General features: G+C 40.2%; 1 protein-coding gene and 2 long non-coding RNA genes across 8 annotated transcripts in view; 1 reads left to right on the top strand and 2 right to left on the bottom strand.

Annotated features, from left to right (window-relative positions):
• LOC143840466 (uncharacterized) overlaps positions 1-3628 on the bottom strand; it is a 67895-nt gene extending 64267 nt beyond the window's left edge. Inside the window, exon 1 of the long non-coding RNA XR_013232200.1 lies at positions 3301-3628. This is a non-coding gene — a long non-coding RNA (uncharacterized LOC143840466). The remainder of the gene's footprint in view (positions 1-3300) is intronic.
• A 145-nt stretch (positions 3629-3773) lies between these two features.
• The window catches only part of CRIM1 (cysteine rich transmembrane BMP regulator 1), a 188842-nt gene continuing 169410 nt past the window's right edge, over positions 3774-23205 (top strand). For 2 of the 6 annotated variants that reach the window (XM_077344009.1, XM_077343994.1), the window contains exon 1: positions 3774-4588. In XM_077344009.1, the coding sequence (XP_077200124.1) occupies positions 4228-4588 (361 nt within the window). In that variant the 5' untranslated portion in view covers positions 3774-4227. Of the gene's footprint in view, positions 4589-17395; positions 17567-23205 lie in introns of those variants that run through there. The other 4 variants (XM_077343984.1, XM_077344025.1, XM_077344020.1 and 1 more) reach the window with 4 other exon arrangements.
• The window catches only part of LOC143840470 (uncharacterized), a 40789-nt gene continuing 35899 nt past the window's right edge, over positions 18316-23205 (bottom strand). Inside the window, exon 4 of the long non-coding RNA XR_013232204.1 lies at positions 18316-18542. This is a non-coding gene — a long non-coding RNA (uncharacterized LOC143840470). The remainder of the gene's footprint in view (positions 18543-23205) is intronic.

Here is a 23205-nt window from a genome sequence, read left to right as displayed (position 1 = left end):
CAGCTTTAAAAGTGGATTAGATAGCTTTATGGATAAGTCTATCAATGACTACTAACCATGATGACTGAAGGGAACCTCCATGTTCAGAGGGATTAAGCCTCTGAATGCCAGAGCCAGGAGATATCATCAGGAGATGGCCTCAGTGTCTGTGCCCTGTTGTTGGCTGTCCAGCAGAACTGGTTGGCCACGGTATGATGGGATGCTGGACCAGATGGACTATTGATCTGATCCAGCACAGCTCTTCTTGTGTTCTTATAGGTGGGGGAATTGTTTTCTGAGACCTTTTACACATGGAGGATTCACCCAGCTGTTATGTCATGCTGTCCCCTGACTTTTTTGCCATGGGATGGCTCTCCAGATCTTTCCCCACATCTGCATGGGGGAGCCTTTATCCCACTTCCCCTCATTTGCCCCTAGATTTGTGTCTGCTCATGATAGCCAAGGGACTGGAAGTCAAAACTTCGCATCTTTTTAAAAACTTGTCAATCGTCACGTGGTGAAAACTCCCAATCATCTTCCAGTGCTATTTTGTAGCATTTGACTGTCTGCCCCTCCAAGTCTGAAATCATTTTAAAAATTAAAACATGCTTATTATGTTATGATGATGTGGCATTTTAACAAGTACTTCTGTTTGGTCCCTAGAGTTCTGAAAACAAGAAAAGCCAAGCCACTATATATAATTTTTTCCCCCAAAACCAAGTACAGCAAAACAATAACTATTTGTATTAAGGCACTCCGGAGTCCTCTCTGGAAACAGTGAGTAAGGTATTGCAAAAGGGGAATACAAGGGTATGCTAGGAATATTGTCTAAAATTTTGCAGGCTTGCCCCCTTGTGTTCTCTATTTAGCTTGCAGGAGCTCACTCAGAGCTTCCAGAATGGCATTCCAGCATGCCTATTGCTTTTAATGTATAATTATCTCCTGTATTGCACCTGTCCTTTTTATGTATTAAATAGTATTGATTTGCTGTACTTGGTTTTTTGAGGGAAAGCACATTGTTTTGACTTTTGTTTTCAGTCCTCCAGAGATTTTAAAAAAGTCCTTGCTTGTTAAAACGCTGGAGCATCCTAACGCAATAATCCTGTCTAAAAAATTTTTTTTAATGGGGGGAAGGGGTCAGGCTTTCTTGTATAACACACCACTCTTCCCTGGCTCCACTGTTAAAAAAAGAATTCTCATTGTACTGGAATCACGTTGTAATACAACCAGCCTTGTTTTTAAAGGGCAGGGGAATGTTGCAAGGGTAGATGATGGAAGTGATGCTCAGGAGTGGGAGCAAGGGTGGGATAGCATGACTAGGGATGGCTCAAGATTTCCCGTTGGATCCTGCATCAAAAACTGGAACATTAATTTCTCTGTGTTTCCTTGATATGGGTCAACTAAGTGGGCAAGTTGGGCCCGTCCTGGGACCACCCCTGAAAGGGCCTAATTCTGTGCGGAACAGGGAAGAGGAAGATGCATGCAAACAAATGGTAATCTGAGCCTAATTGGTCATGTGGAAGCAGTCTGGGTGCTCACAGACTGCTTGAGGGTGGAATTTGAGGGGTAACTGGAGTTTGGATAGGATTTCCAATCACATCTCTGATTTCTCATAGGCTCCCAGCTTGTTACTGCCAAGGAATTTAAAAAGATTAAAAAATAGTTTGGGATTGCACAAAAGAATATAAAGACATAAAACCTTTGCAGTTCCTCTCCCTCCAAATGAAACTTTTTATTTATTGTCTTTGGCTGAATACAAAGACTGAAAGCATTATATGAGCACCAGCAATTCTGACCTTGAGATTACTACAATAGAAAGTTGATTCTGAGGTGATTCTTACAGTGTGATGTATCCTTTCAAATTACATCTTTCCTTTCTGTTTGTTTTATGTTCTGGTTTATCACTCATTCTTGCCTTAAAACTATAAGGGTATTGTTGTGAACAAGGCACTTCTAGAGCCATACAGTTGCTAGGCTTCTTTGCTTTCTATTTCCATCTTGTCCTCTTGGGGGCTTGCTAATTTGCTGAGAGCTCAGTTAGCAGGCATTGTGTTTGTTTTGAATATTTCTCTCCTCTTATTAGTCACTCTTCTTTATTTCTCCCTTGGGCTGTGGCTCAGATGTTTAATTCAATTGGGCCTTCATTCCTGCACATGCACACTCTTTTTCCTGTTTAATTATTTCATAAACTAGTGTTCCTTTGGAGGACTGTTCTGTTTTTAGTCTGACAAGGGCAGCAGTTTGACAGGGAGGTTTACTGATAATTGGGAAAGATTCACATTTTTGCTCCAGTGGAGACTGATAATATTCTTTGGGACTACATTTGTTAAGATCAAAACTTTAGACACAAACTGTCTCATGTGCTGTTTTGAAAGGGACAATAAAAGCTCAGAGTTGATGTAAATGCAAAGCGCAGAGTGCCTCTGAAGAGGAATCATGCATCAAACTGCTGGCTTGCTCTACTTGATGGTAGCATAATAGCCTAAGACTGCTTTGCCAAATCAGACCAAATGCCCATCTTAAACATGCCTCCAGTAGCAGCCAGCCAAATAATCCAAGGGAGCATACAAACTGGGCAGGATTGAGACAGTTGCCCTATCTATGGTTGCCCCAGCATCAGGAAACTGAGACATATTATCTCTATGCTGGTTCCATTTCCAGGCAAATAGCTACAGAAAGCTAGTTCCTCCATGAACATATGAACCCCAATTCTGACAGGGACATCATTTTTTACTTCAGTACTTGTGTGTTGGGAAAACATTCAGCCCTTCTGCACACAGAGCTAGGGCGTAGGCCAGTGCTACAGACATTCCTTCAGGCTTGACAAAGGTGTGTATGTGGGAAAGCTTTTCTCTCTGGCCCACCCAAATGGCACTCCTGGAGACAGACAATACTGCAGTCCTTTACTTCCAGGCTATGTCCCTTGGTGTACAGTGTTTCCCAAACTTTTTCAGACCCATGGGAAAAACAGGAAACCTAATAACTTTTGAACACACTATTATGTCCCACGGTCCACAGATTCACTTTATGGGAGGCAGTGACTCCCCTCCCCCAGTCACGGGAGCCTGTGGTTCTCCAAAACCCTTCCTCTAGGGCACAGTGTAGCCTCCCAAATCAATGTTCCAAAAGGCGCATTACAGGAGAGTTTTGCACGGGATTCGGCAGACGCTTTGGTAGCCTGGATTTTTAAAGAAAATCTATCCACCTGGTAGATAACCCCAAACCTCAAAGGACCGTGAAGCGGGGGGTGGGGCGACTAACCAGCGCTGCAGTTGTACAGATACTCTGAGGGAAGTCAAGTTGCAGTTGATCGATATTTACCTCCCCCCGGTCGCAGCCTTCGAATCTACTCCATTCTATCCCACATCAACGAGAATATAATTTTCCCCTCTCAGTCCTCCTTCCATCCGCTGTGCTCTTTATTTAATTAGGGGCCCTCCTCACTCGCGACCGCCCTTCCCGGACTGGCTAAGCATCCTGCTAGACCGGCGGTTGGTCGATCGGCCTGTTCCCAGACACGCCGCGCCCGCCTCCAGGAGCGAAAAGCCACGGGCAGGGGAGGGGCAGAGCGCGAGGTGCGAGGGAAGCGCTGGGGGGAGGGGAGCGCGAGGGAATCGCCGTGGGGCCCAAGCCGCAGCGCCCTTCCTAGCTTCGCCACAGAGAGAAAAGCTGGAAAGAGGGGCGGAGCCAGGCGGAGGGAAGATCCAATGAGAGGGAAGAAAGCCAGCCCTGGGTGGAGCTGGCTTCTCCGCCGCCCAATAGGGGAGGGCTAGGCGGGGCGGGGGCGCAGAGCGTCGAGAGCTGTGAAAGTCTGAGACGGCGAGAGCGCCCCGAGTCGAGTAGTTGGTGGCGAGCGCTGTGGGTTGGCGAGCGCTGCCTGGCTGGCGCCCGTTATAGCAGCTGCGTAGTAGCCGCGCGCGGGGTCGCAGAGGGGGAGACCCAAGGCTTCGGGAAACCGGCGGGTGGCCAGGCCAGTTGGCCGGCTGGCGGACGCAGCGCGCGCGCGCACAAATCCGAGCCTGCGAGGGATAGGCGCTTCCTCGCCCAGTGAGGGCGAAGCGGAGCGGGAAGCCGCCTGGAGTAGAAGTTTGCCTGGAGTCGCCGCCGCCGCCGCCGCCAAGAGGAAACTTTTCTCGCGGGGCCGGGGAGGAGGAGGAGCCGCTGCGGCCGCCGGCGGGACTGGGCTGGTCCGTGCGGGGCCCGGAGACTCCGTGTGGCTGCGCGGGGGCTTCTCCGGCCCTGGCCGGGATGTACCTGGCAGCGCTGTCGGCGGGGCGGAGGCGCCGGGGTGTCGGCGGCGGCGACTGGCACCTGGCGGCGGGGCGGCTGCTGTTGCTGCTGCCGGCGCTGCTGCTCTTGGGGGCGTCCGGGACGCGGGCGCTCGTCTGCCTGCCTTGCGACGAGTCCAGGTGCGAGGAACCCAAGAACTGCCCCGGCGGCGTCGTCCTGGACATCTGCGGCTGCTGCTTCATGTGTGCCCGGCAGCGCAACGAGAGTTGTGGGGGCTTCTTCGGGCTGCACGGAGCCTGCGACCGGGGGCTGCGCTGCGTCATCCGCCCCCCGCTCCACGGAGACTCGCTCACCGAGTACGAGGCGGGCGTCTGTGAAGGTAAACGCGGTGGGTCGCTTCTCCCGTCCCGACTCGGGCGCCAGCAGCCACGCCGCCCTGCCTCCTTTCGGGGGAGCGGCGAAGGAGCGCGGGTCGTGCCGGGGGGCTGGGAGTGACAGGCAAAGGGCTGGGGTGCTCGCCTTGCCGACCTCCGCGGCTCTCCCCAGTTCGACTTCCTCCTCCTCCCGAAAAGGCCGAGCAGACGGCTGGTGGTGCTTCCCCCCTCTGCTACTCCATTTTCAGTCCGCTGCTAGCGTTGAGTGCTGCGAGCACCTTGGAAGGTGGAGGTTCGGTTCCAAGCAAGGGTGGAGGCTGGCTAGTGTGGCACATTTCCCCATCACCACCTTCCTCCTTCTTGATGTGGTTGTATGATATGCGTCTCCCCCCCCCCCCCCAATTATTTTCTATTTGGGTCTGCATCAAATACACGTCAACTGACCGCTTCTTTAGGAACCCCACCCACACTCGTTTCTGGAGTTGTGCGTTACTACTGCCGGTATCGGAGCTATTCCTCCTTAAAAGGTGGATGGATAATTTTATTCTTCATTTTTCCATTAAAAATTTTCTTCCCTTTTTTATGCTGCATAGTGTAACGAACACTTTTTTTTTTGCTTCTGTTTGGAAGAAAAGGGCCAATGTGTGTTCATTGTAAATATGTGGTACTAACCCCTCAGTTTGCTGTTTCCTTCGACACTGTTGTCTGTTTTGCAACCTTCTACTACCTAATCCTAATAACGTTGACTTGAAAGTGAGTAGTACTGATTACAGTAAGAACTGATTCCTAATTGGTACTCTTGATATTATATTTTTAACATGTAACGTGTTTTAACATGTAATATGTATTTCTGTCTAAATTTGCAGTTAAGTAAATAACTGGCGATGCTCTGTCCAGCCTTTTTTGAGGTTTTGGTAGCTGCCTATCACTATTGCATCATTTTCTAGTGACACACTTCTCAAAACGTTGCTAATACCTTGGCAGCATAGATCTTCATAGCACATTATACTGTATTGCTCAGCAGTTAATGATATTGTAAAAGTTGTTTAACATGATCTTAATCGGTATCCTTTCATCTTCTGAATTGCAATAATCCCTAGTCAGGAGCCCATGTTGCTAATTTTGGAATTTTTAAAGAAAAAGTGTTACTGAATTGTTATGCTTATTCCCATCACTTTTGCATCAGCACAACAAGAAGATAAATCCTTTCTTTTTAAACAAAAAAGGAAGAAAAATCCATTCATATTTTTATCACCTTCAATTTGCCCTATAATAGGTGATGTCTTATAAGTAATACACAGGGAGTAGTTATACAAAATATTTGTGCATGTGTCATAAGAAAGACTAAAGTGTCTCTGTTGCCATCTGTTAATCTAGTGGGAAAGCTTAATAAATAATATGGTTCTATTGTAGATGAGAATCTGCATGGAAAATCCCCCCCCATTTGCAGAAAGCACAGGTTTTAGTTATTCTGTTAATCCACTAGAGGGCTGCAGAGGGTTCAGAAATTCCTTTGGGAAGTCAGAGGCAGTCATCCAAAAAACTATTAAAAGCACCCCTAATCTCCTCACTCTGTTCCTTAAAAATGACATACCTAAACATTACCTTATGATATGTTAGCCTATAGGTTGCTCCTTAGTTTGATGTAAGGCTGACTGACTTATGTATTTAAACTCAGGTGTGTTTCTCTTCCTTCTTTTTTTACTCACTTTAACGTGAGAGAGTTCATCATAGGTTTGTCTGGCTTCTAGCATAATGCTGATAATACTGGTTGTATTTCTTCTTGGAGTGATTAACTTCTTACTGCTTTGTGCAAGTCAAGTTTGTGAAAGGTGTGAGCATATTGATTCTGTAAACTTAGGCAGATGGTGGGTGGGTGGGTAGGAAGGGTTGTGACAGCGCTTGACTCCTGTGGCACTTCTTTGCATGCCCAGGGAAATGCCGATTTCTACTTTGGGGTTGGGAGGTGAATTTCCTCCAGGCCAGACTGGCCACGGATTCTGGTTTCCTTGGAGTGGGCACCAGTTGGGCATGAACTTGGAATCACTGTGCATGTGAAGGTAGTTGTGAGTTTCTTGCATTCTGCAGGGGGTTGGACTAGATGACCCTGGGTATCTGTCCAGCTCCATGATTCTATGAATAAATAGCACAAGATACTTCTGTTGTAGAACAAGTTGAAGTCTGCATTCCGCTATAATGAGTTTTAGTAATGTTAGCACGGAATTATGTTGACAACTGTTGTAATACCTTGATACCTGACTGCTGTAATATAAAGTAGTGCAGAGCTTTCTGGAAATTTTAAATGAGAATTCTTTAGTAGTGATGTAGCCTGTATGGTGCTAGACTTCAGTTAGAAGTAAATCCGGCATTCCCTGCTAAAAAAAAAAAATATGTAATGGTCTGGAAAGTATGGCTAGTTGTCCCTGTCCTAACTATCACAGTGACATAATACAAGGGAATTAACTAGCTGTTATTATTAGCTTACACACAGTAGTAGCCAGCTGAATGAGTACTTGATAGCTGACTTTGAATTTTTAAGAGTTTCACAAAAAAAATTGTTTAACCTTCCATATATGATTAGAATATAAAAACCTCTTAATACTAGTTTACATCACACATTCCTTGGCATATGTTATTAAAAATGTAAACATTGACATGAATGTAGCTTGTAGGTGAAATCTTTGCAACATAAATGGTTAATATAGCTTTTGGAGAACATGTTTTATTTTTTTCCAAATCTCCTTTTTGAGTCATTTTCTTCCAGTACAATTTTTATACTGAAATGACCCCTGCTGGTCACAGTGAAGAACTTACTTTGAAGCTATCTAGGCTTTATGGGGTAAAAAAATTGAAATGAAGGTGAACATTGTTTTCCTACTCCTACAGATATTAAGATGGATTTTGTTTTAAAATGGGAACTGAGACTTATGATGAGAAGTGATGATGATTTTAGCACTGTGGAAGTTGCCTTAGATGACATGTTTTGTATTACTATGCCTGTTGCAAAATACTGCCTAAAGGTATGCTTTTTTTAAAACTAAAAACTGTAAGAAGCACATTTCATGGTGCGGCTCTGTTTTCTGTAGGTTCATGACTGTCCATTTGGTAAGGAACATGCTGATAGTTGTTAAAACTGAGTAATGTACTGTGCTGTGTTTCTGTGCTTAATCTTCATAAATGTGATAAATTGTACTAATGGGGATCATGTAGAATAACATTCTTTTAAAGAAAGAAAAAATATGGCAGCTTGTTATGAAACAAGTGTTTGCATTCAAGCTTTATTCACTTACAATTTCTAATGTCTTAGAAGGAATGGGATTTTATGATTGTGTGTATTTCACCAAATTTACAGCTCGCACTCAAGATCATAACACTGTAACTTTCCACAGTCAGGAAAATGTATTGGTCTCCAGTTTAGTGTACATGTTCTGGTGAAATTCAGTCCATCTATTGCCCCATAGCATAACTACATTAAATATTGAATGCAGCTATAATTGGACAGATATTTTTTCACTCTTATCAAGCACAATAAAAACTTACTGTTAGCTAGCATCTACATACTTAAGGAATATATTTTGTCTTTGTTATGGAAACAACTTTGTATAATATTTCAGAGAAGAGGTTTGGGGACTTTAAATACATGCACTGACAGCCGTGATAGAAATAACATTAACATCACTGTGACTGTTCTGTGAATAAGGGAAAACTATGATGCTTCAAATTGTTATATGAAAGAGAAGAAATTCAGAATGTTGATCATGTGTGTCATGTATCGCATATATTCAAAAGTTATGAAAGAAGTTATATAGTTGAAAGGGGAGAAAATGAAATGCAGAACCAGTATGTTATACATGGTATATGAAATGAAGAGCTTTTTCTAAATTGGATGTTGGTGGGAATAGAGTGACAGTACTTAAACATTTTTAAGAAGCTGTTTTTAATATGAAAATTTAAATTCATAGACTGTGAAAAAACCTTATGTTAAAACAAAACTGCTTATGCAGCTTACAGACATCTTTTAGCTTTGTCATGGAGTCAGTCCTGAACATGTCTGTAGCAGTGCTAGGCAGGATAGTTTGCAGTATTTCTGGATGCATTGTGAAACATGAGCATCATAGCAATATTTGCAAAATTTTCTTACAAAATATACATGTAAGTAATCTTTCTGGTTTTCTAATGCAGTATGCACACAATAGAATATTGCACTTTTCCAATTTTTTGTAATCAGTTTAGAACATATATTTTATACATAATTCATAATAAAATCCTGCCCATAGCTAGACCTTCTTCAGCATCTATCCCTTTACTTCAACATAATGGTTGCACTTATTGAAGTGCAAGTTTCCTTATGTTTGCATGGCATGGTTCCTTACATTTTTTTTACATGTCTGAACTTTCAAGTATATGTTGATTTGAATGTTTATAAACAATTATATAGCTGCTTGTGAGAGCATAGGTACACTACAAAACTACTTCATTTTGATACTACTGTGATGAATCTGACTTTCTCAAGCCAGTCCTGGTAGTTGGCATTTGGTATGATGCTGAAACTTCTGTTCAGGATCATAGTCAATTTACAAATTCTAATTTTCCAAGAAAGTTAAACTAGCATATTTAAAATTGTTTTACCTCTATAGTGTGTGCATGCTCTTAGATTTTAGGTGTTGCCCTTGCTTCCCTTGTTGAACTTCAGAAGTTGTATTTGCATGCAGTAATTTTGTCATAAGCTTTCTAAAAATTACTTTTGATTTGAAAAACTATATGGATTCTCAATAAGATGAAACATTTTGTAATCTAGAATGCTGCCGGTACTGCTACTCTTGCGCAACACTGTAGATAAAGTAACATTTAAAACAACTGGCAGTAACTAGTAAAATGATCTGTTTGAAACCTCTGGAGGAACTTCTGCTTAACTCTCATGGTAGTTAAACAAGATTTTAGCACACAAAGTTAACCTAGTGTTCAGCGATGTGTGTATGTATGTATGTATGTATGTATGTATGTATGTATGTGTATATATATATATATATATATATATATATATATATATTCCAATGCACTATGTTGGAAGTACTTTACAAAAAAGCTCACATGAAACAATTTCTCAGAGACAAGGTTTCATAAGTTGTCAGAACACAGGACTGACCATTTTTTTCAAAGTTGTAATTTTAAGTATTTATACTTCCGCTCCTTATACAGCTGTGAGGTGTATGTTGCACATACAAGCAGTCATAGAGATATCAAAATACAATTTAGTATAGAGGTGCTATCTGTATGCCTTCTTAAATCAGTATTGTACTCACAAAATTTTAGAACTTGAGGTTTGTTAAATATAACCTATTCTATTCCTGTGTACAAGACAAAACCTGGTGTCTTCATAATGTTTCCTGTATTATGGACCATGACACAAAAAACAACTTATGTTTTGTGTTACAGTAGATACAGCTACCTTGGGTAAAACAAAATTGTCCCTATTACTCATTTTCATCACTAGCATTCAGTACACAAATCTGGCTCCATTAATTGTGCTGGTCTTAATTGTTGAAGCAAACATGACTGAACTAATGCCTCAGATTTCCTATATATCAGACCAGTTGCATGCAAGCTTTTCTGTTGACATTTGACAGATGTATCCACTTGGATTGAAGGCTAGAAAATGATACAACCATGAAATAATACCGTATTGATGTGCTGTGTAATAAAGCATCTTTTTTTGCTTGTTTTGCAATTCCTAATTGAAAAGAAGGTGGTATATCAGGGCAAAAGATTTGTATATAGTTAGGATAGGGCAGAAGGGAAAGCAAATAGTGTAGGACAGAGAGAAAAGCATTATTGTGTGAAGCAGGAACACACTAGTGTGCAGGTGTGCCTGAGTTGACCTTCATGTATTCGTATGTAAGAGTGTTCCTTTGGAGGACTAGCTATTCCTTTAGCTCTCAGACCTGTTGCTAAGGTTTAATTTGCTACAACTGACAATGGCAAATGTTAGTTTATCATTTGTTATATGTAGTATTTACTGTACTCCATGCAGTGGTTAGGCAGGATAAGACTGCCTGTCTCATGCTGTATGTTTTGAGGTTTCGTTAAGAAGTAGCCAGTGTGTTGTCTTTTTTACTATCTGAGGAGGCACTATTTACGCTTGTTTTGAGGTACCAAAATCCTCTTTATAGTAGAATGTATAATATGATAGCCAAATAGTAAGCAAGGAGTGAGAAATTATGGGATAAGAGTTTAAGTCAGTTAAACATTTGCTGCAATATTTATGCATTTAATGTTAAAAGTTAAGTTTTTATAACTTATGTATTAGATGAAGATTTAAAGCAATATAGCTGGTCCAAATGGAGAAGATGGAGTTCTCTTTTCTGTCTGTCAACTGCAGCATATTGGCTGCTGTTTATATCAGCCTTCATAGAGGGAAGGGCCCAGTGGCAATTGGCAGAAACATACTGTTGAATATTAACTCTTGCTATTATAACTGCACCATGGTAAACTGCTCATGCAGTTTCTGAAACATTACTAATCCACAAAATATTACCAGCTGATCCTGTGCAAGCACTGCTATGATGTGTAGCACATTGATCTGGGATGTCTGGGCATCCAGATACAAATCTTACCAACTATAGCTGGATGGTTGTATAGAAGTTGGTGCTAATGCAACTTATTGACTAAGATGAGAGCGGCTGATATCTGGGCTGTTGACTCAGACAAATATTTTTTATTTACAAAATATGTACCCTACCTTTAAATTCTCTTCAGGGCCACCAAGGATAGTTTGTAATGCAAACTGAATATCATAATGTTACTTCACTTTTTATTGTTTCATCTTTGATTTCATCATCTTCTATAAAGAATTTTCACTTTTGTTAATTGACTGCTCTCCCTGTGAGGCAGGAGGATGTCTCAGTGTTGGGGTATTTCCTGCCACCGAGACATCCTCCCGACCTCAAAGGAGGATGACCATTCACATTAAGTAATCAATGGTTGGTTTAGGGATATTGTCTCAAGCATTTGTATTGTTAAAAGTAAACGATGCTTTAAATAATGGACATTTTGATGATAAAATATTGCAGCTGCTTTTGCCATGGGCTCTGAAATGGTTCACTTTTGTATGGCATGTGTTTTTTTTCCATCTTGTTCTTCTGGTAGAAATATTTTATGTAGTCTGTTGCTTCTTGTAACTGAAATTGTTGATCAAGGACTTACTACTTCAGTTCTTGTGAGTTCTGGTTTGCCCTGAGGGTATTGCACTACTTTTTTGTTTTGGATTGTATTGGAGATTGTCACAGCCATTTACAGCTAATTTTGACTTGAAAGGTCAGTGGGGCTTACTTCAAATGTGTCTAAGATTGTGGTGATAGTGAAACAAGGAAATGCTCTGAAAATCTTCATAGTTAAGATGCAGGTGCTTGAATCAGACTTACTTTAAACCAAGGGGTCCATCTATCATTTGGATTGGTTGCAAACAAGTACTACTTACTTACTTGAGCTCCTGGGATGCTATTGCCCATAAAACACTTCCATTAAGCAGATACATGCCTGACAAAGACTTGTTTGGTATCTGTGGGTTTTGTCTTAGCAAGCATAATCACTGTAAGTGTGACTGTCAGCATTAGTTAAGTACTTCCTATATAATAGAGATCCTCAACTTTGTTGTGCCTGCCTATACTTCTAGAATTTTAAGAAAAGGTAAAAATGGCACCTGTAGCAGTTACAGAAGAACTGTGATAGAGGAAGGGCTGGGATTGGTTTTCTGCCTTCAGGAAGAAAAACTGTTTTTCTTTAAAAAAAAAAAAAAAAAAAAGAGTGGAGAAAGTTGGTCCCAGCTTGATTACAGATAGACTACTGAACCCAAAGAAATAGAGGGCACATAATTGTGACTGGGTACTCAGGATCATATTACTGGCAGTTACGCCAGACAGTTGTTCTTTTTCATTTAAGTCCTTTAGTGTTTAACCCACGAGGAAGTGAGTTTTAGGAAATAAATTGCCAGGTGTCCATGGGTGCTTTGCTTGGGACTACTACCTAGTGATGTCAGCCTGTATTCCCTTCCTATGGATGTTCATGCCATTTTTTTTAAAGATCTTTTAGGGAAAGTTTGTGTATTATTGTTACTTTAAGAGGCTGGTAATCATTTCCCCATAAAAACGCTCACAAAGTTGTCAGTGGTAAAAATGTTGTTCATTGTGACCTTTTGAGGGGGGAGAATGTACTGTATTGTAACTTTGAGAGGGTCTTGGAACTAGGTTTGTAACTGATTTTTACTTCAATTTTTAAACACTGTTGTCTTGTGCTTCAGAAGCAACTCCTACTTTTGTCCTGCCATAGGGTTGTAGCCTTGAAGATATATTAAATCGTTAGTATTGCCCCATCTAACATTGTCTCCTCTGGGGGCAGTGGATCTGACAACCTTATCTATAAATGGTTCTGAGCTCTAGTTTCAGAAGCTCTTCCACTTGGAGATGCCCATGTCTGAATTTAAGGATTGTCTTCTTTCAAAGCATACAATTTAGAGTAGACAAAGCTAAGACCCCTTATAGGTATCCGAAAATACAACCTGTGAACTTTCTCCTCTAAAATGTGTTATTCTTTAAGGTGTGAAGAAGTTACGTAAGGATTCATCCAAGTTTAAGGAACTCATTTTCTGGTATCACAGTATGTGGTTCAGTATGTCATTGTTACAGATAATATTGAGGTAGGATTGGATTTTGCAGCTCGCCTAATTTTGCTCTCTGGTTGGTTTGGGAACTCTAATACCTAGCCAGTATTTCTTGAAAGGTAAAAGGTAAATGTAAAGCTATCCCCTGCGCAAGCACTGGGTCATGTCTGACCCTTGGGGTGACGCCCTCTAGCGTTTTCACGGCAGACTCAATACGGGGTGGTTTGCCAGTACCTGATTTACAAGTTAACCCCTTCATCTACAGCACTGCAGAGTTGATATCTTATCTTTTTCCGTAAAGTTAAATGTGTGCATTCTCTTTAATTTGATGGAACAAGCCCACTTTCCTTATTTTGAAGAAAAAGGGGGAAAGTGATGACTAGGTGAGTTTTGTTCAGTCAGTATCCTTTTAAATCTTACTGAACACGACCATCTAGCTGTTGCATGGAGAGGCTGTGTCTCAGTGGTAGAACATCCCAGGTTCAATCCCTGGAGCCTTCATTGAGAAGGAGTAGGTAATAAGTGCTGTGAAAAACCTCTGAGACCCTGGAAAGTGTGTGCCAATCAGGAGACAATTTAGATCTTGATGGACTCTGTATAAAGATGTCTGTGGATCACTCAATGTCCCTTTGAAAAAGAAAAACATTTTAAAAATATTTGAGAAACCAAAATCAACAAATACTGAAATAGTCTTCCTTATTAAAATTGCAGTTGTTGAGTGTGTAGCCAAGATTTATTACATTTTCTTCTCCTAGTGCTTCTTGCTAGTTATGCTTTCAAATTTCCATCTCCTTCCCCAGACATTCTCATCTGTTCTCTGTTGGTATTTTGAATATGTTACACAATTTATAATGATGCTACTTTATGACAACAATTCAGAGAAGCCTATTGCATTTAGATTTGGTTTTACCCCAAACCTCCAAAACCTCTTCTGGGTATGTAAGCATTACTGGCAGGTATATTTCACCTCCAAAACCTCTTCTGGGTATGTAAGCATTACTTGCAGGTATATTTCTTTAAACTGTTGTAACAAAATGTATACTCCATTGTGATGACAATATTAGAGCCTTTTGTGCTTTACATTACTTGGAGCTGTTTGCATTGTGGCAGAATTCATAGATGAGTAGGCTTGTCTAGGGTATGGTTTTTGTTTTCAGCTTGACTTTTTATTTTCCTTCTCTTTAAATGTGACAAGTGAATAGGAATTTCTTGATGAATCTATTATAGAAACTGGTTAAGTGACAATGTTGCCAGTATTGGATATGTTCATGAGCTGTGTGTCTTTAATACTGCTGCACCATACTCTTGATTTTAGACTGCATGGAGTTTATTATAGCCTATTGCATGCTATGCCCATTGCTGTGCCAGACAGTATGATTCAAAAGAAAACCTGGGCAAATTTGTGCAGTATGTGTAAATCCAGGGCAGTGCCAAAGAAATACTTAAATGATGAAAACATGTCATGAATTTTCCACTAATTAGAACAGAGGAAGAAATAAAGTAAAGCTGTTTTATTTTCCTTCCCCAGCTCCCCTACAAGCCTAGAACACACATGTGTGTATGTATATGGATTATAAAATGAGGCCTACCTAGTGACATCTGGTGGGGAAGTAATTACTAAAGTTTGTGATGAAGAGAGTGATTGTGGGGTCTTCCTGATGAGATTCCAACTAGTCACTATTTGAACTACTCCTGCTATACAACTGTGTGTCAGTTTAGAAGTTGCTGAACATCAGTCCAGATGGCAGCAGCTGCACTTGACTGAGTAGAAGTCTTATTTGATCCCCCCCCCAGTTCTGTTCCATATCTGAATGGGTTTTATTGTGTCAGGCTGCATTCTCAGAGCTGGTGAAAAATTGCAACTATCATGATGTGCCTGATTTTTTTCAACCAGCTGATATCTAACTTTTCATCTACTGGTTTGAAATTATGTATAATTATGTATAATTTCAAATAGGAAAGATGTGACAACTTAAAATCTTCTGAATATTTTCAGTACTTTGACCTTTGCCCATTGTCCCTTTACCCTTAGTAGAGATGCTCTTCCTGCCTTACCCTAGTTACACTATCAAAGAGATTGCACAGATCTGCCAATGCTCATTAATTCATGCTTCAGTAGTTAGTACACATTCCAGTGTTTCAGAAAGGTAAGATCTGAATTAAACATAGGTTAAATAGATCTTCTCCTGAAATAATATTCCATTGTCAGTGTTCCTTTTTTCTTGTTACTGCCACTGACAGTACTGTGGAGCAAAGGCAGAGAAACAAGGGATAGAATAACATCATGATTTGGAATAAGTAGTCCTGAATATTGTAAAGTTTATCGTGGGTATGTAACTTTCATCAGTAGTTCCTTATTTCAAGTAATATGTAGATCTGTACATTACAAATACACACAGGTAAAGTAGGGACTAGAGTAGATACTCCCAAAATGGGACTCATGCACACATTGTGGTGCTCACTGTTCCTGGTGCCTGTCATGGTGTCTTAATTATACTCTACAAACATTTATTTTGTATTTTTGATCTTTAGAGCCAAAGTTATAGTTTATTTTCCTTCTGGATTTTCTCATTTACTGTGTATCCCATTTATTGCTTTTTGTAACCACTGAATGGGATCTGGAGAGCTCCTGGAATCCTAACAGATCTCCCAAGTGCAGAGATCACTTCCCCTCTTCAGGTTGCCAGTTCCAGATGGGGACATTCCTGGAGATCTGGGTTGGAACCTTTGTATGGCAAGGTTTTGGAAAGGCATATAAAGCCATACAGTCCCTCCAAAGCAACAATTTTCAGTTATAATTCTTAGGAGATCTTCAGTTCCTACCAGGAAGATGACAACCCTATTTTGTCAGAAATAAACTATTTTGGAGGGTGGGGTCTGGTATTAATACCCCTCTCTCCAGAATCTAACCCCTGAAATGTCTAGGAATTTCAAAACCTGGAGTTGACAAACCTGTCTCATTCCCAACAGCCAACCCAGCTTTATTTGCTCCTCTTTCTTAAGCTTTCCCTCTCCTTTAGCTACCTCTACCTAGGAAATCTGTGACCAAGTTGTGTGGTACTAGGTACTTGGCCAGGCCCACTTGCATGGTAAGGAACCCTCATGTACCTGTGGGGTGGTGCCTCACTTTCCTCCCCACACTTTTTCTCTTCAGATTCTAGCACAGAATCTCTAGGAATATCCCAGTTGGGAGCTAGCAATTCTTGCTAGGCTTGGCCTGTATGAATCCTTCATAGAAGGGTCAAAATAGACCTGGAAGGGGCCTTGCTCTTCTCCCCTTGCATAAAACCCACCCTGGAATACTGTGATTGTCTATCAACAGCCACTTGGGGGAATTTGTTATTTAAAGTTACAGGTGCACCTTTGATTGTTTTTGAATGATTTATAATGCATAATTTTTTGGTTAGTTTTTTACATTTCTTTGCTAACCTTGGGACCTTTTCCAGGTTGTAGTAAGATATGTTGACAGTTCACAGCTCCAGTCACTGGATTCCAAAGGCTTGTCCATCCGAACAACCACAGGGTTGGCTCCACTTCCTGCAGCAGTCATTTTGTGGCTGTGCTCACCGCCCTTTGTCAGAATTTTAAAGGTTCATTCTGGCTCAAAAAGGTTGGGGGTCCTTGGGCTAGACAGACAGGATAGGTTGAAATACACTGCATAATTCCATTTCTGGGCATCCTGAAATTTCAGGAACTGCTATGTGGCTTGCTGAGAATAATATTATTTTTAATATACCTGCTATTAAAACTTGTACAATTACAGTGTTGGCAAGTTTCACATGGGGCTCTTTATTGTGTGTTGTCAGGTGAGACAACTTAAACCACCTTTATTCAAATGCGCTTGGCAGGACTTTTGAAAACTCTGGCCTTGTTGGTCTCTTCTCCTCTCTATCTTCAAGAAGACTTAGATTTTTGTCCTAAAAAGAGAGAGCACGCCAAAGAAGGACCTTTTGTGTTCTTGTACAGTTTTCATTTTTGGATTACTACGCTTCAAATAAGTGGAGCTGTTTTGGTTACGGAATTTCACGGTAGAGTTTTTAAAGATGTGTTTAACATTTTATGTTTTAGATGCATAGGTGTTTGGGCAATACAAATCTCTTAAATGAACATCATTAATGAGCTGCTGGTATTATAGTTGTTTCATTTTGGTTTTTAGATGAAAACTGGGATGATCAGCTACTTGGATTTGAGCCTTGCAATGAAAACCTGATAACAGGCTGCAATATAATCAATGGAAAATGCGAATGTGATACTATTAGGACCTGTAGTAATCCCTTTGAGTTTCCAAGCCGGGATACTTGCCTATCAGCTTTAAAAAAGATTGAAGGTAAGTCTGTATTCACTAGTATTTGACTTGTAATTGTTAATGGCACATCACTTTAAGGCCTAAAATGCAATTCTTTATACTTTATACAGCATGTAATATTAGAGATATTAGATCAATAGTGTTGCCAATGAGACACTTCTGATTCTGTGAGTACTCAGAGTATGGAAAGTTTTTCCTTGTGATAAAAGAATGATTGGCACCTATATTGCTTGGACTTTATGATGAATAGTTTGCTACTTGTTATGTACTTGAAATTCTTTACAAAGGAGGAAGGATGGTTAAGGTGGTACACTTAGCTATGCAGTTACTGCTGTATCCCATTTCACACTTTAACAGAAAACTAAATGTACTGTCATGTGTAGCAAAAGCCTTGTGTCTACCTTAGAGTGCATGTGTTAGGAAGCCACTAGAATACCAATTTTCTGTCCTGTGTAGGTAGCAAAATAAATACTGCTTTTTCCTGTACGCTGGTTGTTAGTTAGGAAACACCCTCAAGAACTTGCCTTTAGAATACTTCTGTTAGTTTTATGTGTTCAAGTTGAATTTTATGTGTTCTCATGTTCTGTGTGTTCAGCTGATACCTTACAGTAGAAGCATTAAGAAAACATCAAATCCTTCATTTCATTTACAAACATCTTACTTAATTGTGTTTCTTTATTACAAATACATATTAATAATAATAAAAATATGTGATCTGACGGCTAAGATATAATCCTAAATTAGTGTGTATATGCTGTACAGATCTCAAATGTCTGGAACAATCCACCACTGCATTACTTTTTAAATGGAATAAAATCCATGCAATACCTTTTCATCATAGCCAACCAGATGATAGAAAAAAATTCTTCATACTAGGTTCTGTTACAAAAATTTAATAACTGGAGAAAATAGATTTTCCAGGTCACAATTTTAAGACCCTGTCTTGCTGGCCTTTGTCAGATGCTGACAAGATCACAGTTTAATTGCTGTCCACAGTCTGGGAAGAAGAAGAAAACAATGGAGGGTTATCTCATTTGAATAAATACGGTCCAACAAGTTTCAAATGACATTTCGTCTGAGAGCAAGTGGAAGCATTTTGTAATCTATATTTTAACAATGGTTGATATAAATATTTCCTTTTCTAGAGTGTTACAGGTTGCTAATCTATAAAATTTTCTTGATTTAATGTTGATTCAATTTATCTAACACTGTACAATAGTATGTGATAGTGGTTTTGGTAGTGGTTAATTTGAACTACTTTCTGCTGTGCTTTAGGATTAAATGGTTTTCAATCCTGTACTACAAATCCTCATTATCCTTCATTATGACTAATGGCTCTGCTGATGTAACTTATGTTGTAATAAAGGCTAAGGAATGGAATTTATTAGTGAAATAGGAAGAACCAGAAGAAGGAAGGAACATGATCCTATATCAGAAATACAGCTCCAAAGATTTTGTGCCTTCTTCTGCTTGAACTTCAGATTGATACAACCTCATTGAGTATTCATTGGCACTAGTGACATAACTTTCTAGAGCTACTAGTCACATGTTAATTTTGATAAAAAGAAGAAAATAGTGGATTCTGAGCTGCATCACGCACTATGTAAGGGAAATAAAAGTCTTAGTTCTAAGAAAGGTCCTATCTAAAGTTGGAGCCAGTTCCTTGTACAATGTAATCACAGTAGCTTTTCTGTGATTTCAGCGGACATGCTGTCAGTACAGTGTATTTAACATTGAACATTTGGAACATCTATCTTGGCTCCTGTACTACGAACATGTGCTATGAGAAAAGATCTCATGGTACTTCCTGTGTTATTTACCCCCAAAGTCTCCTACCCTGTGTGAGTTCTTCTTACATAGATGCAGAACTGAGTTCATATTTGTGTGCATAAAGGTTTACTTCGGACACCAGCCAGTGTATCCTGAACCCCAAGCATTTGGTAATAAGTACTACAGATGCAACAATTGAAGATATGGCAAGATACTCTTCCAGTCATGTACAATAATTTATTTAATTACAATATTTATATCCCACTTTTCTGTGCTTACAAGGGCCCAGGTGGCTAAAAGTTTAAATCATATGATAAAATACTATTTAAAAAACATTAAATATGACCCTCAAAACAGACATCAGTAAGACAGTTTAAAACAGAACATACACAGAACATTATATACAAAACATAACAATAGCAATTACAACTGTGATGGTCTGTACTTTTTAAAAGCTTAGAAGTGTTGTACAAACAGATGAAGGATTGGGGTTAATTCTTCACAGAAATGGCGCCTTGAGTCACAGGCAGCTCCAAGCAATCTGATTGGTTAGCATCTGCAGAGCAAAGAAAGTCTTGGGAGAGCTGCATGCCGACAAGAGAGATTTCTTTGAGTTGAGCGGTTTCAGCCCTAACTGAAAGGGTTGAGTACTAATAGTTTCATACTTCAACCTTAGCTAAGAGCAGTTTAACACAGAGAACTGAGGAAATGTTGGCAAGGATAAATATATAGTTAAATGGAGATCTCCATATGGGTAAAAAAAAAGGGTTAGATCTTCTAGTTAGAGAATTTCCACGCCCAGTCAAACAGGGATTTAGCTCTGAAGAATGAAGAGGTCCCTGGTTTGATGTGGTTAGAAACTGTCCTTACAGACTTTAAGAGTCAGTTAATAACTCAAGATGAGTACTGGGGTTTAAATACTGGGAAGAGTATACCTGCGTTCTGAAAAAGAGTTAAAGATTACTCAAAGAAAGTGTACTGGGGTGTTTGGGAAAACCCTGAAACAAGAGACTCTCATTGTAAAGATCTTTAAAAAGTCTAAATAGTTTAAGAAACTTTTCATTAACCTAAAACATAAGAACTAAAATCTGTTGCTGGTAGGATTTTTAACATTTTAAAAATGATAGAAATTACTGTAATTCAAACCTTGCAATTCATAGCCAATTTTATCTGTCTTTATCAGCTTGTAAACTTTTTATCACTATAGAGAGATTATGTACTAGGCATGATTGTGATGGCCAATGGCTAATGCAATGAAACTTTTACTACCCTCAACTAAAGTCTGCTCATGTACTGGTTTTAACCTCAGAAATTTCAACTGCTGGTTTCACCTGATCTCTCCCCTCCATGTTGAATAAAATATTTAGTTAATTTTGAATTTTAAAACATCTCAAAAAGAACAGTTGGTTCTTATATGCCGCTTTTCTCTACCCAAAGGAGTCTCAAAGAGGCTTATGTTCGCCTTCCCTTTCCTCTCCCCACAACAGACACCCTGTGAGGTAGGTGAGGCTAAGAGAGCCCTGATATTACTGTTCGGTCAGAACAGCTTTATCAGTGCTGTGGTGAGCTCAAGGTCACCCAGCTGGCTGTATGTGGAGGAGGAGTGGGGAATCAAACCCGACTCTCCAGATTAGAAGTTGGCACTCCTAACCACTACGCCAAGCTGGCTCTTGTGCCATTTTCAGTAGTTTAAGTTAGAGGGTGATCCTGACCTTTCCCTCAGGTTCCTGGATTGAGCCTGTAGTGAAATATAACACCAACACAGGGTGAGACTGCCGAAGTTCTTCAGGAAAGAAGAAAGCAGATCACTAAGACTGCAAAGCTGGAAAGGGGAAGAAAAATGGAGGGGAAATCTTACCTCTGAGGGAGGGAAGTGGTTGGGATTGTCATAACAACTTTAAGGATTTTATACTGCTTATACTAAGATATATAAGGCACTTGTTCAATGTTAAACACAAAACATTCTCATTGAACAAAACTGCAACTTGTATACATTTAAGATAAGATAAGGCAGTCTTAGGTGGAAAAAATTTTTTTTGGTCTTGTTTTTCAGTAAATATGGTACTGACAGCTAAACAAAATAGTTTCAAACCTTGCCCACAGTTCTAGGTTGGAACTTCCTACACCAGTGCATAAATTACCGCACCACTAATCAAGTCATGAATGCCAGTCTCAAGATTTGATCATATGTTCTTTTCTCTCTTAAACTTTTCTGCCTCAGACTGTCTTGATCTGCCTTCTCTCAGTCTGCCCAGACAACTCTTTTAAGGTTACCTTTTAGGAGACTGCAGTTAGCACTGAACTGTTTATTATAATAAACACATGCAATGCTAAAGCCCAAGTGTGACATGCTGAGACACAGAACATTGCATTGTGCATTAGTTGTATAGCTTTGTTTGAAGTTATTAAAGCAAATAATTGTATCATAGCTAATGATATAGTTCATTGACCAAACTGTATAGCCAAAGCTGCTTTGTTTTCTGTAATGCTGAAATCAACAAATGTTTTTTTTTGTGGGGGGCGGGGGTCAAATTGGCCATGTTGTTACTTTCTAGAGCAATTCTTAAAATGTAGGCCTTACTGTAGCATGTGTAAGATAAATTTTGATGAAATTTTTCCAGAGTTGGTTAGAAACGAGCAAAAGCTAATTCTAAAGCCATTTAAACCCTACAGTTTGCCTTCTGTAGTTGAGTAACTAAAACTGGTTGAACTGCTATTACAACATTTTCTAAAAAACACTTATATAAAAAAGCAATCTCAAATTATTTTTTGAAGATGTTCATAGCTGTTGGATTTTAGATTGTAATGACATACTAGATAAAATCTCAGTTTGTGGAATCGTGGTTTGATTCCTTGCTTCTCCTCCACATGCAACCAGATGGGTAATTTTGGGCTTACCACAGTGCTGAAAATTTTTACTGCCTATTGTGTTGTGTTGTGTTTTTAAAGGGAGATTTTATGTGGGTTTTATTGCACATATTGTAACCCGCCGTGAGCCTTGTGGGAGCGGCGGGCAAGAAATCTAATAAATAAATAAACAAACAAATAAATAAAGCTGTTTAGGCCAAGCAGTGATATCAGCGTTCTCTCAGCCTCACCTACCTCACAGGATGTCTGTTGTGGGAAGAGGAAAGGGAGGGCTATTTTAAGCTGCTTTGAGACTCCTTTAGTGAAAAGTGGCATATAAGAACCAACTCTTCTATATTTTTTAAGCTTAAGAGAGACCTTTCTTCCCTTTTGAATGTCAAAACTTGATATCCAGTATATAAAAAAGGTCCTCTGGCCGGGTTGGCATGCCCCAGGTGAGGAAATGCAACTCCCAGCTCTTGATGGGGTTCAGTTAACAGCTTTGGTGACTGTCAGATGTCTAGATAGTTCTGAGTGCCTCTGGTGACCTGAGCCTACATAGACATGTTAGCACCTTACCTGTCGGCATCCAGCCTTGTCACTGTGATCCATGCATCCGTCTCCTACAGGTTGGACTATGGTAACTCACTCTATACAAGGCTGCCCTTGAAGCTTCTCTGGAAACTGGTCCAGAATGCAGCAACGCAGGTCCTCATGGGGACCCAGTGGAGAACGCACATTCAGCCTCTGCTCTCCCAAGTGCACTGGCTCCAGGTTGAAGACCAGATTAAGTTCAAGGTTTTGGCTTTAACCTTTAAAGCTCTAAATTGTCTGGGACCATTGTATCTGCAGGAATCCCTTTCCCATTGTTTCCTCCAAAAAGCTCTTATATTGACCAACCAAAATCTGTTCAGGATCTCCAGGTCAAAAGAAATCAAACTGGTCTCAACCAGAGATGAGGCCTTAGGGTACATCTGATTTCAGCAGGCCTCCCTGCCTGCCTACCTAAACACAAATCCAATTTAATACATTGATTCTTTCAT

The sequence above is a fragment of the Paroedura picta genome, chromosome 1 (genome assembly GCF_049243985.1).
Source record: "Paroedura picta isolate Pp20150507F chromosome 1, Ppicta_v3.0, whole genome shotgun sequence".
Classification (NCBI taxonomy): Eukaryota; Metazoa; Chordata; class Lepidosauria; order Squamata; family Gekkonidae; genus Paroedura; species Paroedura picta.
Note: the sequence above shows the minus strand (reverse complement) of the source record. Positions and strands in the feature narration are given on the sequence as shown.